At 46.7% G+C, this 18125-nt stretch overlaps 1 protein-coding gene across 1 annotated transcript in view; it reads right to left on the reverse strand.

Annotated features, from left to right (window-relative positions):
• Positions 1–18125, reverse strand: part of LOC121578813 (glutamate receptor-interacting protein 2-like) — a 189980-nt gene that overhangs the window by 25710 nt on the left and 146145 nt on the right. The window contains exons 19-20 of the mRNA XM_045224103.1: positions 2699–2887; positions 1330–1486 (exon numbers count right to left, since the gene is read on the reverse strand). Of these exons, the coding sequence (XP_045080038.1) occupies positions 1330–1486; positions 2699–2887 (346 nt within the window). The remainder of the gene's footprint in view (positions 1–1329; positions 1487–2698; positions 2888–18125) is intronic.

Here is an 18125-nt window from a genome sequence, read left to right on the forward strand (position 1 = left end):
CCTTAGGTGGGTTTGATGTCATGAGGGTTGCACAGGACTTTGTGGACCAACACGAAGCACCTAGTCTCAGGAGTTCTGAGTTCATGACTGTGAGTAGTTCATTTCCGCAACCTGCAAAATGCCTGGTATTGTCATGGGGTCTTCAGACATGAGTCTGTGGGTCTCAGCGATATCTCTAAGTGAGAGTCTCACAGTGAGTCTTACCCTGAATGTGTGAATTATGACATTCTATGTAACGTGACACTGAATCAGAGGCACCATAGGGGACTTAGTTAGATAACCCTAGGTGGCAGGGACAGTTCATTAATCACTCAGATGTTTAGTGATGGCACACAGATACACTCTTAGAAAAAAAGGTGCTATCTAAAACCTTAAAGGAGTCTTCGGCTGTCTCCATAGGATAACCCTTTGAAGAAGCCTTTTCGGGTTCCATGTAGAACCCTTTCCACAGAGGAACCAAAAAGGGTTCTACCTGGAACCAAAAAATCGTTATCCTATGGGGATTGCCAAATAACTGTTTTGGAGTGTAGAGGCAAGAAACAGATGCCTTTTTGTTGCTGTGTGAACCCATTGCTCTGTGGACCTATAGAGAAGAAAAGTTGCACACTCCCATGGCTCAGAAGCAATAAGCATACATTTCGTATATACTAAAGTTTCGACGGCAAGCTGCCTTCATCGGGGGTTAAAGGCTGTGCTAGAAAAACCCTGTCTATAAATGATTGAAGAATAGTTCATTTCTGCAACCTGCAAATACTGGATACTGTCAAGGGCCTTCCATTGTTTCAACCTGCAAACACCGGATACTGTCATGTGTTTCCCATTGTTTCAACCTGCAAACACCGGATACTGTCATGGGTTCCCCATTGTTTCAACCTGCAAACACCGGATACTGTCATGGGTTTCCCATTGTTTCAACCTGCAAACACCGGATACTGTCATGGGTTCTTCCATTGTTTCAACCTGCAAACACCGGACACTGTCATGGGTTCTTCCATTGTTTTCCTAGAATTCCCAGGTTTTCTAGAAATCCTGGTTGGAGGATTCTGGATTTTCTACTTATTCCTTCCTGATTCCAGAAATCTTCCAACCAGGATTTCTGGAAAACATGGGAATTTTGGGGAAACGTACCAGAATTTTGCAACCCTAGTTGCAACCTGCAAAAACCTGGTACTACCATGAGGTCTCCAGTCCACAGTGAGTCTTACTCTGGATGCTTATATGAGATGTACACAATCACCTACACACTTTACAGTGTCCATATTGAGTACAGTTTACAAGGAGGGGTGAGGTGTGAGGTGTGAGGGGAGGGGTCTCCACAGTGAGTCTTACCCTGAAGGTTTGTCCCAGTCGTCTTCACTGAAGCCCCCGTCACTAAAGTGGTAGTTCTTACTACGGCGGGCTGCAGGAGGGGGACTGTTCCTCTGCTTGGCACTCCTCCACTCATGGGGGTGCAGGGCGATGCCTGCTGCCTGGTGGATGTAGGTTCCTGCAGAGGTGGGACGGAGATGGGCCATAGAGGGTTAGATAGACACAACATAGAAAGAGAGAGAGACAACATGCTCTACACAAATTCGACAACAAATGGAAGGACCATGAGAAAAAGGTGGATAGGGTATAATAAAACAATTATCTTGCTATTTTCAACCTGTATAAGGATACATGAACTATAGCATCATGGCTGAGGTTGTCCGGCCCTGGTCTCACCACAGACATCCTGTATAGACCTACCACTGGTCTCACCACAGACATCCTATATAGACCTACCACTGGTCTCACCACAGACATCCTGTACAGGCCTACCACTGGTCTCACCACAGACATCCTGTATAGACCTATCACTGGTCTCACCACAGACATCCTGTATAGACCTACCACTGGTCTCACCACAGACATCCTGTATAGGCCTACCACTGGTCTCACCACAGACATCCTGTATAGGCCAACCACTGGTCTCACCACAGACATCCTGTATAGGCCTACCACTGGTCTCACCACAGACATCCTGTATAGACCTACCACTGGTCTCACCACAGACATCCTGTATAGACCTACCCCTGGTCTCACCACAGACATCCTGTATAGACCTACCACTGGTCTCACCACAGACATCCTGTATAGGCCTACCACTGGTCTCACCACAGACATCCTGTATAGGCCTACCACTGGTCTCCCCACAGACATCCTGTATAGGCCTACCACTGGTCTCACCACAGACATCCTGTATAGACCTACCACTGGTCTCACCACAGACATCCTGTATAGGCCTACCACTGGTCTCCCCACAGACATCCTGTATAGGCCTACCACTGGTCTCACCACAGACATCCTGTATAGGCCTACCACTGGTCTCACCACAGACATCCTGTATAGGCCTACCACTGGTCTCACCACAGACATCCTGTATAGGCCTACCACTGGTCACACCACAGACATCCTGTATATGTCTACCACTGGTCTCCCCACAGACATCCTGTATAGGCCTACCACTGGTCTCACCACAGACATCCTGTATAGGCCTACCACTGGTCTCACCACAGACATCCTGTATAGACCTACCACTGGTCTCACCACAGACATCCTGTATAGACCTACCACTGGTCTCACCACAGACATCCTGTATAGGCCTACCACTGGTCTCACCACAGACATCCTGTATAGGCCTACCACTGGTTTCACTATGTCTACCACTAGTCTTTACCTTGGCTGCCGTAGCCGGCGTCGATGCCGGATCCGTCCCAGGACTCCATGGCAGAGTCCACACTGGGGATGGTGGTGGAGTAGATCTCTGACAGCTTGTTGGTCTTCTGAGAGTCCGTCATGTCTGATATGTCCTCTGTGTCACTCAAATCATTCTCCATCTCTCCATCCTTCTTCTTCTCGTCTGCTACTGAGGGAGGAAGAGGGAAAAATCTATTTCGAGAACGGTCTTTGGGTCTTGTCAATACTCCGTCATTTCCCAAAGTTACCGGAATCTTCTGTAATTTTGGTAATTAACAGGTAATCTATGGTAACTTTGGTAATTTATACTTGAATAACTTTTAAAAAGGCTCTCCCTCACCCTCCCTTTGGCAAATCTGACCATAACGCTATTCTCCTGATTCCTGCTTACAAGCAATAACTCAAACAGGAAGTACCAGTAACGCGCTCAACAGACTGGAATATGTTCCGGGATTCATCCGATAACATTGAGGAGTTTACCACATCAGTCACCGGCTTCATTAATAAGTGCATCGATGACGTTGTCCCTACAGTGACCGTAAATCCATAACCCAACCAGAAGCCATGAATTACATGTTAACATCTGCACTGAGCTAAAGGCTAGAGCTGCCGCTTTCAAGGAGCTGGACACTAATGCCGATGCTTATAAGATATCCTGCTACGACCTCCGATGAGCCATCAAACAGGCAAAGTGTCAATACAGGACTAAGATCGAATCCTACTACGCTTGTCGGATGTGGCAGGGCTTGCAAACTATCACGGACTACAAAGGGAAACCCAGCCGCGAGCAGCCCAGTGACGTGAGCCTACCAGATTAGCTAAATCTCTTCTATGCTCACTTCGAGGCAAGCAACACTGAACCATGCATGAGGGCACCAGCTGTTCCGGATGACTGTGTAATCTCGCTCTCCGTAGCCAATGTGAGTAAGACCTTCAAACAGGTTAACATTCACAAGGCCGTGGAGCCAGACGGGTTACCAGGATGCGTACTCAGAGCATGCGCTGACCAGCTGGCAAGTGTCATCACTGACATTTTCAACCACTGCAGGCCAAAGGTCAACACAGGTCAGAAGTAAACTCTCCTGCAAATACTTAATCCATTCTAAATCATAGTTTTTACCAGCCATCCACACATTTGCTTAAACCAATGTCTTCTGTCATCGCTTTGGGCATAGATTGCTGTTATCATTTCAGAATATTTTTGTTGTGTAGACTTCTAATTGTTCGTCCCAACAGCAGGTGGGAATGGGAGCCATCTTGTTGCCCTCCAGTCCAGTGGAGGCTGATGAGGGGAGAACGGCTCATAATAATGGCCGGAACGGCGCATATTCCACTGACTCCGCTCCAGTCATTATCACGAGCCCGTTCTCCCCAATTAAGGTGCCACTAATAATGGTCCACTAACCTCCTGTGGTTAAGACTAACACTGACTCTTTTGACAAATGTAACTCAGCGCCTTTGTTTGGCACCTTGCTTTTTAACTGTTTGAGTCGGAGGCCACTCTTTTTATACAATTTTAGACCATTGTATAAGTGTTTTTGCATTACCTGTTTTATAATAGTTTGTAATTCTGTGAATACCAGCATTTCCTTTGTGTGTTAGCATTACCAAGTATCATAGATTTCAATATGCTCACTAAAAAGGTTATTTTGAGTTTGAGCAATGCAAAAACTGACAGCAGCTCTTTTCAGAATCTTAAATGGACTCTAGCACAGTCTGGCCTTTTGGGACAGCCAAGGGCTTGTAGAGGAGGGTAAGAAAACAGTGCTTAAATACCTGTCCTGACTCGTGAGCCTGTAAAGCAGCACAAACCTCAAGGCCCTGTTGACTTGTAGAATACAGGCTACCCTGCACTGTCTGGTGTGGAGCATACAAAAGCCCCCATCAAAACTGCAAAGACTGTGCTTCCCGACTTTCTCTTGTGTAACACGAGATCCCTAAGAAACAAGGTAGATGAGCTTTACACTGTGACTCAGGCTAACGCGACTGCCATTGTAGCTGCGACCGAGTCTTGGTTAAAGGAAGATGTCCTAGACAATAGTCGGTCTTCAAGGCTCTAGTCTGCATAGAAAGGACAGAGTAACCTCGTGTGGTGGGGGTGTAGCCATGTACAGTGCCTTGCAAAAGTATTCATCCCCGCTTGGTGTTTTTCCTATTTTGTTGCATTACAACCTGTAATTTAAATTGATATTTTTTTTGGATTTCATGTAATGGACATACACAAAATAGTCCAAAATGGTGAAGTGAAATGAAAAAAAAAATCGAAAAAAAAATAACGGAAAAGTGGTGCGTGCATATGTATTCACCCCCTTTGCTATGAAGCCCCTAAATAAGATCTGGTGCAACCAATTACCTTCAGAAGTCACATAATTAGTTAAATAAAGTCCACCTGTGTGCAATCTAAGTGTCACATGATCTGTCACATGATCTCAGTATATATACACCTGTTCTGAAAGGCCCCGGAGTCTGCAACACCACTAAGCAAGGGGCACCACCAAGCAAGCGGCACAATGAAGACCAAGGAGCTCTCCAAACAGGTCAGGGACAAAGTTGTGGAGAAGTACAGATCAGGGTTGGGTTATAAAAAAATATCCCAAACTCTGAACATCCCACGGAGCACCATTAAATCCATTATTAAAAAATGGAAAGAATATGGCACCACAACAAACCTGCCAAGAGAGGGCTGCCCACCAAAACTCGCGGACCAGGCAAGGAAGGCATTAATCAGAGAGGCAACAAAGAGACCAAAGATAACCCTGAAGGAGCTGCAAAGCTTCCACAGCGGAGATTGGAGTCCATAGGACCACTTTAAACCGTACACTCCACAGAGCTGGGCTTTACGGAAGAGTGGCCAGAAAAAAGCCATTGCTTCAAGAAAAAAATAAGCAAACACGTTTGGTGTTTGCCAAAAGCCATGTGGGAGACTCCCCAAACATATGGAAGAAGGTACTGTGGTCAGATGAGACTAAAATTGAGCTTTATGGCCATCAAGGAAAACGCTATGTCTGGCGCAAACTCAACACCTCTCATCACCCCGAGAACACCATCCCCACAGTGAAGCATGGTGGTGGCAGCATCATGCTGTGGGGATGTTTTTCATCGGCTGGGTCTGGGAAACTGGTCAGAATTGAAGGAATGATGGATGGTGCTAAATACAGGGAAATTCTTGAGAGAAGCCTGTTTCAGGCTTCCAGAGATTTGAGACTGGGACGGAGGTTAACCTTCCAGCAGGACAATGACCCTAAGCATACTGCTAAAGCAACACTTGAGTGGTTTAAGGAGAAACATTTAAATGTCTTGGAATGGCCTAGTCAAAGCCCAGACCTCAATCCAATTGAGAATATGTGGTATGACTTAAAGATTGCTGTACACCAGCGGAACCCATCCAACTTGAAGGAGTTGGAGCAGTTTTTCCTTGAAGAATGGGCAAAAATCCCAGTGGCTAGATGTGCCAAGCTTATAGAGACATACCCCAAGAGACTTGCAGCTGTAATTGCTGTAAAAGGTGGCTCTACAAAGTATTGACTTTGTGTGTGGGGGGGGGGGTTAATAGTTATGCACGCTCAAGTTTTCAGTTTCTTTGTCTTATTTGTTGTTTGTTTCACAATAAAAAATATGTTGCATCTTCAAAGTGGTAGGCATGTTGTGTAAATCAAATGATACAAACCCCACAAAAAATAAATGTAAATTCCAGGTTGTAAGTCAACAAAATAGGAAAAATGCCAAAGGGGGTGAATACTTTCGCAAGCCACTGTATACTATATACCATACTATATACTATACTATATACTATATGATATATTATACTATATACTATACAATATACTATACGATATACTATACGATATACACTATAGTATACTATACTATATACTATACGATATATTATACAATATACTATACGATATACTATATTATATACTATATACTATACTCTATACTATATACCATACTATATACTATATACTATACGATATACTATACTACTATACTATATACTATACTCTATACTATATACTACACTATATACGATATACTATATACTATATGATATACTATACTATATACTATATACTATATACTATACTATATACCATACTATATACTATACTGTATACTATATACATACTATATACTATACTGTATACTATATAATATACTATATATACAATTGGAAAAATATTGGCGTCGAAAGAGGAGGTCGTCGGGTAAGCTTGGCGTCGGGTAAGCTTGGCTTTATACATAGCTTGGGCTTTGTCGAGTAAGGCTTAAACTATGTATTTAGATTGTAGTTAGGTATTGTAGGTAGTTATTGTGGGTTGTTGTATGTAATTATTGTAGGTTAGTATTGTATTCGGCTGTGCCCAGCGTAGCACGAAGCTAGATAGCTAACCCACCACCTGGACTAGCTGGCGAGTAGCTATTAGCAACGGTATAGTTATTTCACGCCTGAGAGTGCCTGTAATTACGCCAGCTGGCTGCCTACAATAATTACATACAATAATTGCCTACCATTCAGCTGTTTTCTAACCTCATTGTCTGAACCGTTAACGTTAGGTAGCAAGTGGCTACTGTGCTTGAAATATTAGCTAGCTTGTTGCTACCTGGATAGCTACTAGTAAACAATAGCTGGAACGACCGAGCGAACAGACGCGAACTGGCTGAGTCAATTCAGTGGCTAGCTTTGCACTTGGCTAGCTAACAGTAGCTGCTAGGGGTAAGTAATAACCTACATTTGTGTTTTGTTTTTTACATATTGATAGCCCGAGTCGTTCAAGGAATTTGGGACTTGGGTGACTAGTTAACGTTAGTTTGGCTCTCTCTGTGTGTTCGTGCCGTGAAAGGAGGGGTTCTTCTTTGTCTGAAAGCAATGGCTAGCTAGTTTGCTAACTATTCTAGTTAACTAACTGGCTGAATAAGTTGACGACGGACTCGCTCAAGCTGTCGGGACTAACCCACAACGTTGAGACACGGACACGAACGATCTGCTTGCGTGTTGATACACTGGTGGTTTGTTGTGGCGAGTATTGGCGCTAAACCGTGTTGCTGGAGTCCGGCATGCTAGCTGGCTGTGGCGTGGTATGACTTGATGCCCGGACGATTTTCACGGAATAATACTGCACCTAGTTAGCTAGCTGAATAAACTAAGTTAGTCTATTCCTAGAAACATTGAACCGCTGTAGTTTACAATAATTATAGTTTCTGAGGTGGAAGTTGGGAGAGTTATATTTGGGAGTTGTGCTGAGGGAGGCCCCGCTCTCTCCTTTCCCAGATGTTTAGTTCATTTCATTCCGATCTCCTCTGCATTATTGTAGCCATTTGCTGCAGCCTGTCAACTATGCCTCTGCCTATCCCTGTTCTCTCCTCTCCGCACAGGCTACACAAACGCCTCACACCGCGTGGCTGCTGCCTCTCTAACCTGGTGGTCCCTGCACGCACCACCCACCTGGAGTTCAGGTCTCAGGCAGCCTCTGGAACTGCCATTCTGCTGCCAACAAGGCAGAGTTCATCCCAGCCTATGCTACCCTCCAGTCCCTCGACTTCTTGGCGCTGACGGAAACATGGATTACCACTGAAAACACTGCTACTCCTACTGCTCTCTCCTCATCTGACCATGTGTTCTCGCATACCCGAGAGCATCTGGTCAGCGGGGTGGTGGCACAGGAATCCTCATCTCTCCCAAGTGGACATTCTCAATTTTTCCCCTAACCCATCTGTCTATCTCCTCATTTGAATTCCATGCTGTCACAGTCACTAGTCCATTTAAGCTTAATATCCTTGTCATCTATCGTCCTCCAGGTTCCCTTGGAGAGTTCATCAATGAGCTTGACGCCTTGATAAGTTCCTTTCCTGAGGATGGCTCACCCTCACAGTTCTGGGGAATTTCAACCTCCCCTACGTCTACATTTGACTCATTTCTCTCTGCCTCCTTCTTTCCACTCCTCTCCTCTTTTGACCTCACCCTCTCACCGTCCCCCCTACTCACAAGGCAGGCAATACGCTTGACCTCATCTTTACTAGATGCTGTTCTTCTACTAATCTCACTGCAACTCCCCTCCATGTCTCCGACCACTACTTTGTATCCTTTTCTCTCTCGCTCTCCTCCAACACTACTCACTCTGCCCCTACACAGATGGTAATGCGCCGTCGCAACCTTCGCTCTCTCTCTCCCTACTCTCTCCTCTTCCATCCTATCATCTCTTCCCTCTGCTCAATCCTTCTCCCTCCAATCTCCTGATTCTGCCTCCTCAACCCTCCTCTCCTCCCTTTCTGCATCCTTTGACTCTCTATGTCCCCTATCCTCCCGGCCGACTCGGTCCTCCCCTCCAGCTCCGTGGCTTGATGACTCATTGCGAGCTCACAGAACAGAGCTCCGGGCAGCTGAGCGGAAATGGAAGAAAACTAGACTCCCTGCGGACCTGGCATCTTTTCACTCCCTCCTCTCTACATTTTCTTCATCTGTTTCTGCTGCTAAGGCCACTTTCTACCACTCTAAATGCCAAGCATCTGCCTCTAACCCTAGGAAGCTCTTTTGCCACATTCTCCTCCCTGCTGAATCCCCCCCTCCCTCTCTGTGGATGACTTCGTCAACCACTTTGAAAAGAAGGTTGACGACATCCGATCCTCGTTTGTTAAGTCAAATGACACTGCTGGTCCTGCTCACACTGCCCTACCCTATGCTTTGACTTCTTTCTCCCCTCTCTCTCCAGATAAAATCTTGCGACTTGTGACTGCAGGCCGCCCAACAACCTGCCCGCTTGACCCTATCCCCTCCTCTCTTCTCCAGACCATCTCCGGTGACCTTCTCCCCTACCTCACCTCGCTGATCAACTCATCCTTGACCGCTGGCTATGTCCCTTCCGTCTTCAAGAGAAGCGAGTGTTGCACCCCCTTCTCAAAAAACCAACACTCGATCCCTCTGATGTCAACAACTACAGACCAGTATCCCTTCTTTATTTTCTCTCCAAAACTATTGAGCGTGCCGTCTTTAGCCAACTCTCTTGCTATCTCTCTCAGAATGACCTTCTTGATCCAAACCAGTCAGGTTTCAAGACTGGTCATTCAACTGAGACTGCTCTTCTCTGTGTCACGGAGGCTCTCCGCACTGCTAAAGCTAACTCTCTCTCCTCTGCTCTTGTCCTTCTAGACCTGTCTGCTGCCTCTGATACTGTGAACCATCAGATCCTCCTCTCCACCCTCTCCGAGCTGGGCATCTCCGGCGCGGCTCACTCTTGGTTGCGTCCTACCTGACCGGTCGCTCCTACCAAGTGGCGTGGCGAGAAGCTGTCTCCGCACCACGTGCTCTCACCACTGGTGTCCCCCAGGGCTCAGTTCTAGGCCCTCTCCTATTCTCGCTATACACCAAGTCACTTGGCTCTGTCATATCCTCACATGGCCTCTCCTATCATTGCTACGCTGACGATACACAACTAATCTTCTCCTTTTCCCCCTTCTGATAACCAGGTGGCGAATCGCATCTCTGCATGTCTGGCAGACATATCAGTATGGTTGACGGATCACCACCTCAAGCTGAACCTTGGCAAGACGGAGCTGCTCTTCCTCCCGGGGAAGGACTGCCTGTTCCATGATCTCGCCATCACGGTTGACAACTCCGTTGTGTCCTCCTCCCAGAGTGCGAAGAGCCTTGGTGTGACCCTGGAAAACACCCTGTCGTTCTCCGCTAACATCAAGGCGGTGACCCGATCCTGTAGTTTCATGCTCTACAACATTCTGCGAGTACGACCCTGCCTTACACAGGAAGCGGCACAGGTCCTAATCCAGGCACTTGTCATCTCCCGTCTGGATTACTGCAACTCGCTGTTGGCTGGGCTCCCTGCCTGTGCCATTAAACCCCTACAACTCATCCAGAATGCCGCAGCCCGTCTGGTGTTCAACCTTCCCAAGTTCTCTCACGTCACCCCGCTCCTCCGCACACTCCACTGGCTTCCAGTTGAAGCTCGCATCTGTTACAAGACCATGGTGCATGCCTATGGAGCTGTGAGGGGAACGGCACCTCCGTACCTTCAGGCTCTGATCAGTCCCTACACCCAAACGAGGGCATTGCGTTCATCCACCTCTGGCCTGCTGGCTCCCCTTCCTCTGCGGAAGCATAGTTCCCGCTCAGCCCAGTCAAAACTGTTCGCTGCTCTGGCACCCCAATGGTGGAACAAGCTCCCTCACGACGCCAGGACAGCGGAGTCACTCACCACCTTCCGGAGACATTTGAAACCCCACCTCTTTAAGGAATACCTGGGATAGGATAAAGTAATCCTTCTACCCCCCCCTTACCCCAACCCCCCCCCAAAGAAAAAAAGAAAAAAGAAAAAAACATTGTAAAGTGGTTATCCCACTGGCTATAAGGTGAATGCACCAATTTGTAAGTCGCTCTGGATAAGAGCGTCTGCTAAATGACGTAAATGTAAATATACCGTACTATATAATATATGCTATACTATATGATATATACTATGCTATACTATATACTATATACTATATACTATACTGTATACTATATAATATAATATATACTATACTATATCATATATACTATACTATATGATGTACATAACGCACAGCATCCATCACAAGCGTTTACTGGACTTTGAGGACGACAGCTTTGAGTTTGTGGACTTGGCTGAGACCATCTCTCCTACCACGTGACATTAACTGCATTCTGTGTCCTCTATAACCCCCCCCCCCACACAATTTTGTTTTCTAAAGAGGCCCGATCTGACTCCCAGGTCCTGTTTGAGTACTATTCAACACAGATCCAGGTATTGTGATTCTTGGTGATACCAATACCCTGAAACATGGTCCATTGTGTGCTCAGTTTGGACTAAAACAAGTGGTGTCAAAACCAGCTAGAGGCTCCAATCAGCTTGACTCCATCATCACTAACATCACATGGCTGTACTCTAAGCCAGCCCATCTGCGCTCAATTGGTATTTCTGACCATCAAACCCTCCTCTGGTCAGCTGGCCTATGGCCAAACACACTATCAAGATCAGTGTTCAGACGACGCTGCACCCCTGAATCTAAGAGGCTCTTAGGCCTCCAACTCAACACAGCAGATGTCAGTGCAGTGTACGAAGCTCCTCTGGTGCAAGCTAAAGTTGGCATCTTCTATGAAGTTCTCTCTCCTATCCTCAACCAGGCATTGTCCATCAGAAGGAGCAACATCACAACATCTGATAAGCTATGGATGACTCCTCAGATAAAGGAGCTCATTGTCGATTGGCAGAGAGCTTTCCAATCAGAGGACACCAGTGAGAACAAGATACTGTGCTCTAAAGTGGCATATCTCATCCAACATGCTAAGAAGAAGATACTACGAGGATGAAGTCTTTCATCTCAGGACCAAGGACAGCGGAAACTCGTTTGAGTCCGTTAAAAAAGCTGACGGGAGCTGCAGAAGACCAGAGTGAGGGAGATGACACAAAGACACAAGAGGAGTGTGAAACCCTGAGTCTTCACTTGTCTTCTGTGTGGAAGGACGCCGCATGCAACATCCCAAGCTCGGTGGTTGAAGACAGCATCTTAGCAAATATCATTGCTGAAGCCTACAGTATTGGACAGGGCAAGATGCTTATTTTCAACGTGAACGGGAGGAAAGCAGGCTGGCAAAGACGTCATCCCTGCCTGGATTCTCAAGACATACAGTAAGGAGCTTGCCCCTGTTTTGACACAATTGAAATTTTTCCCACCCAGTGGATAGACTCACTAGTCTGTGCAGTACCCAAGAAAGGCACACAAACATTTCCCTGGGTCGAGATAGGATATGTAGATTAGTTCCCTCGGGACTATCGTGCCAAGGACTTCGTCAGATTAGTTCCCTCGGGACTATGTCAGATAGTTCCCTAGGACTTGTAGATAGTTCACAGGACTATCGCATCAGGCTATCGTCAGATCAGTTCCCACAGGACTATCGTCAGATTAGTTCCCACAGGACTATCGTCAGATTAGTTCCCTCAGGACTATCGTCAGATCAGTTCCTTCAGCACTATAGTCAGATTAGTTCCCTCAGGACTATCGTCAGATCTCCCTTCTGAGCTGTATTTGAAAGGTCTATGAAGGAATTCTGAAGAACCTACTACTACAAGAAAACAGAGTCTGCAATTCATGGTTGGCAGCATGGTTTCATGAAGAGCAGATCCACTGTGACAGCCTTGCTGCAGAACGCTGCTGGACATCACTCCAAATTTGATGTCCACGCGACCTTCATTTTTAACCTTTATTTAACTATGCAAGTCAATTAAGAACAAATTATTATTTACAATGACGGCCTACCAAGAGGCAAAAGGCCTCCTGTGGGGAGGGGGGCTGGGATTAAAATAAAAATGTGGTACAAAACACACATCACGACAAGAGAGACCTAAGACAACAACACAACATGGCAGCAACACAACATGACAGCACAACATGGTAGCAACACAGCATGGTAGCAAAACAGCATGGTAGCAACACAACATAGCAGGAGCACAAACATGGTACAAACAATGTTAGGCACAGACAACAGCACGAAGGTCAAAAAGGTAGAGACAACAATACATCACGCGAAGCAGCCACAAGTGTCGTTAACAGTGGAAAAAGAGGGAGGAGCTAGCCGCATTAGAAGGGCTGGGAGATAAGGAAGTGTTTGACGGGCAAGGGGGCGTGGCTGAGTCAAATAGGAATCTTGACTTAATGAAGTGGTGATTAAAGAGCTCAGCCATGTGCTCTTTGTCAGTAACAACCACATAATCAACATTAAGGGACATGGGCAGCTGTGAGGAGGAGGGTTTATTCTCCAGGTCTTTCACCGTTTTCCAGAACTTCTTTAGGTTAGACCCACAGAGAGAGAACTGCTCCTTAAAGTAACTAACTTTGGCCTTCCGGATAGCCTGAGTGCACTTATTTCTAATTTGCCTGAACGACAGCCAGTCAGCCTGAGTATTGGTGTGATGAGCATTTCGTCAAATGGTGTTCTTGAGGTGGAGTAACTCTGCCAGATCACGATCGAACCAGGGGCTGAACCTGTTTTTAATTATAATTTTCTTTATGGGGCCGTGCATGTTAACAATACCACTAAAAATATCAAAAAAGCATATTCGACAGAGGGGATCAAGCTGATTGTATACCAATTTACAGAGGCCAGGTCATGAAGGAAGGCTTGCTCATTAAAGTTTTTCAGCAAGAGTCTATGATAAATCAGGACAGGTCATTTAACTGAGCAGCCATTACGAACACAGGCTGTAAAACAGTGATCACTAAGGTCATTAAAGAAAACACCAGACTGATACCTATCAGGATTATTTGTACTACAGTAGACGGGCCAGGCTGTACTATAGCAACAGTAGACAGGCCAGGCTGTACTATAGCAACAGTAGACAGGCCAGGCTGTACTATAGCAACAGTAGACAGGCCAGGCTGTACTATAGCAACAGTAGACGGGCCAGGCTGTACTATAGCAACAGTAGACGGGCCAGGCTGTACTATAGCAACAGTAGACGGGCCAGGCTGTACTATAGCAACAGTAGACGGGCCAGGCTGTACTATAGCAACAGTAGACAGGCCAGGCTGTACTATAGCAACAGTAGACAGGCCAGGCTGTACTATAGCAACAGTAGACAGGCCAGGCTGTACTATAGCAACAGTAGACAGGCCAGGCTGTACTATAGCAACAGTAGACAGGCCAGGCTGTACTATAGCAACAGTAGACAGGCCAGGCTGTACTATAGCAACAGTAGACAGGCCAGGCTGTACTATAGCAACAGTAGACAGGCCAGGCTGTACTATAGCAACAGTAGACAGGCCAGGCTGTACTATAGCAACAGTAGACAGGCCAGGCTGTACTATTACATTTTCCATTTATGTAATTTAGCAGACGCTCTTATCCAGAGCGACTTACAAATTGGTGCAGGCCAGAGGTGGATGAACGTAGTGCCCTCGTTTGGGTGTAGGGTCTGATCAGAGCCTGAAGGTAAGGAGGTGCCATTCCCCTCACAGCTCCGTAGGCAAGCACCATGGTTTTGTAGTAGATGCACTATACTATAGCAACAGTAGACGGGCCAGGGTGTACATGCACATTTCCAGATATCATCAGCAGTAATACAATCAGGGCACGGCAGAGGAGAGGGAGAGCTTTGCAGTGTTGATTTTGTATGACATTTGAATGTGCATCAGATGGCAACAAGATCATATTGTACAGCAATTTCATCAGGTAACAAGAATACAAAGCCGGCGAGAGGGGGTTAGAATAGGATGGGAGGCCAAGAGACCGTGTAACCAATAGAGAGTCAGAGTCGCGAGCGAGCGAGGGAACAAACATTGTCTGTCCCACGGTCGGGTAAACAAGCAAGTACATAATCAACAGAGCACACAGGAGTTATGGAGCAAAAAGTAAAACGTCTTGTTTAAAGTTCAAAGAGTCAGTCGCCCCCAACAAAATAACGTGAGAGAATAACTCTCTATGAGTCCAGTAGGCTATAAAAATTTAATAAAATAAAATAAATAAATAAATAGTAGGCCTATGCTAGTTAATTTAAGCGTTTCTGAGTAAAGCTCACATAATACGATTCACAAGTTAATTAGCCTACATAAAAATTCAGATCAGTCCAAAGTCTGCGGCGTGTGTATGTGTGTGAGTGTGTGAGTGTGTGCTAGAGGCGAGCGAATGCTCGGGAGAGAGGGGGGGGAGCGTGGCGGGGGTACCTGTACCAGAACAGGGGGAGACAGGGGGAGACGGGGGGAGACGGGGGAAGACGGGGGGAGACGGGGGAGACGGGGGGAGACGGGGGGATACGGGGGGAGACGGGGGGAGACAGGGGGAGACAGGCCAGGGCAGACGGGGAGCAGATCGCCGGGTGGGATCCAAGAAGCAGTGCAGCAGGCAACGGGAGTAGGTGTCACACCGCTTGGGAGAAGCTTTTGTCGGGAGGCTGAGTAGGAGAGGAGGCGTTCAGGTGTGTGGTGGAGCAGATGAAGCGTCCGGAGCGAAAAAGCTAAACGAAAAACGTTGGGCGAAGACAAAACCAAGACGCAGGTAAAATCGCTAAATTCCAAAGCCAGATCAAAGAGCAATTAAAGTAAAAAGCGAAAAGGTAAACTCTGCATATGTTCCAGCAGCGTCCTTCACACGGGCCTTTGACACTAGCATTTCGCTACATCCGCAATATCATCTGCTAAATATGTGTATGTGACCAATAAAATTGGATTTGATTTTGACACTATCTACCATGGAAAACTTCTACACTCTCTAAGCAGACTAGGAACTTCGAACCACATCTGGCTCTCAATCCACAGCTACTGCATCTTCAGGGAATGACAGCAAAAAGTTAAGTGAGGCAGTCAGTACAGGCTGGGGTCCCCCAAGGCAGAGTCCTATCCCCACTCCTGTTTGTTCTCTGCATGAACTCACAAGACAAACCTGATGCCATCTGGTGTTGAACCCATCAGGTATGCAGACGATAAGACCCTTTCTGAACATCTAATGGGCAGTCTACCAGGCCAGATGGATGCAAGCTGCCGGGGAAAACAGTCACAGCATGGGGTCAGACATACTGCCTCACAGCCAATGCACTGAAAAACCAAAGACATGGTTATTAGCCTCAGGAAGCCTCAAAACAGATTGACGGCAAGGCAGTGGAACGTGTGGACACCTTTAAGCTCCTCTGGGTGCAGCTCTCCTATGACCTCTCATGGGATGCCCAGGTCAGATACATGCTGAAGAGGGCCCAACCAAGAAGCTACTACCTGAGCGCTGGTCTTCAGATGTTCTGACCCACACATATCATTTATGACATTTACCTGTCCTGGAATATACTTCACCTGTCTTGGAATATGCTTCACCTGTCCTGGAATATGCTTCACCTGTCCTGGAATGTGCTTCACCTGTCCTGGAATATGCTCACCTGTCCTGGAATATGCCCACCTGTCCTGGAATATGCTTCACCTGTCCTGGAATATGCTTCACTTGTCCTGGAATATGCTTCACTTGTCCTGGAATATGCTTCACCTGTCCTGGAATATGCTCACCTATCCTGGAATATGCTTCACCTGTTTGGGCAGGTCTCCCAAAGCTCCTGATGAAAGACATGGAAAGCCTTCAGAGAAGATGCTACCGTTTTATCTGAATACCCTATGACACATTCCCCAGCCTGGAGGCAAGAAGAGACGAGGCCACAAGACGTGAGTTCACTCGGCTACTGAAGGAGGGGACCCACCCATTTCTCTAGGCTCTGACCACAAAACCAAACCACAGCCAATCAGAAGCACAAAAAGACACCAATTGAACTTTCTGCCTACAGCGTACAGGCTGACTCTGTAGTGTACCTGTGGTCATTTCTTAAATTCTTAAAAATTCTCTGCCCAGTGAAATCACTTTTTAGATGACTACTGTGTTTTTATGTACATGTATTTAATATATACTGTATATATTTCAGAGTGGTCCTCATCATGTAAAGAGCATCTCATTTCGTACTGTTATGTAATGATGTTTTGTATAATAAACTCGAACTTGAACCTCTCCCTGACCCAGTCAGTATGTTTCAAGCAGACCACCATAGCCAATGTGCCAAGAACGCCAAGGTAAGCAATCTAAATGACTATCGCACCGTAGTACTCACATATGTAGCCATGAAATGCTTTGAAAGGCTGGTCATGGCTCACATCAACACCATCATCCCAGACACAGAGGAGGCAATCTCTATTGCACTCCACACTGCCCTCTCCCACCTGGACAAGAGGAACACCTACGTGAAAATGCTATTCATTGACTACAGCTCAGCGTTCAACACCATAGTGCCATCCAAGCTCATCACTAAGCTCAGTATCCTGGGACTGAACACCTCCCTCTGTTAATTGGATCCTGGACATCCTGACGGGCCGCCCCCAGGTGATGAGGGTAGCAACAACACATCCGCCACGTTCGGGGCCCCTCAGGGGTGCGTGCTTAGTCCCCTCCTCTAATCCCTGTACACCCAGGACTGAGTGGCCAAGCACGACTCCAACGCCATCATTAAGTTTGCTGACGACACGAATGTGGTAGGCCTGATCACAGACGACGATGAGACAGCCTATAGCAGGGTTCTTCAATTCCGGTCCTGGAGGGCCGAAACACCTCTGTTTTTCATCCTCTCCTTCTAATCAGGGGCTAATTCAGACCTGGGACACCAGGTGCGTGCAATTAACTACCAGGTAGAAATAAAAAACAGAAGTGTTTCGGCCCTCCAGGACCGGAATTGAAGAACCCTGGCCTATAGGGAGGTCAGTGACCTGGCAGTGTGGTGCCAGGACAACAACCTCTTCCTCAACATCAGCAAGACAAAGGAGCAGATCGTGGACTACAGGAAATGGAGGGCCGAGCACACCCCCATCCACATCGGCGGGGCTGAAGTGGAGCGGGTCGAGAGCTTCAAGTTCCTTGGTGT

This window comes from Coregonus clupeaformis, chromosome 12 (genome assembly GCF_020615455.1).
Source record: "Coregonus clupeaformis isolate EN_2021a chromosome 12, ASM2061545v1, whole genome shotgun sequence".
Classification (NCBI taxonomy): domain Eukaryota; kingdom Metazoa; phylum Chordata; class Actinopteri; order Salmoniformes; family Salmonidae; genus Coregonus; species Coregonus clupeaformis.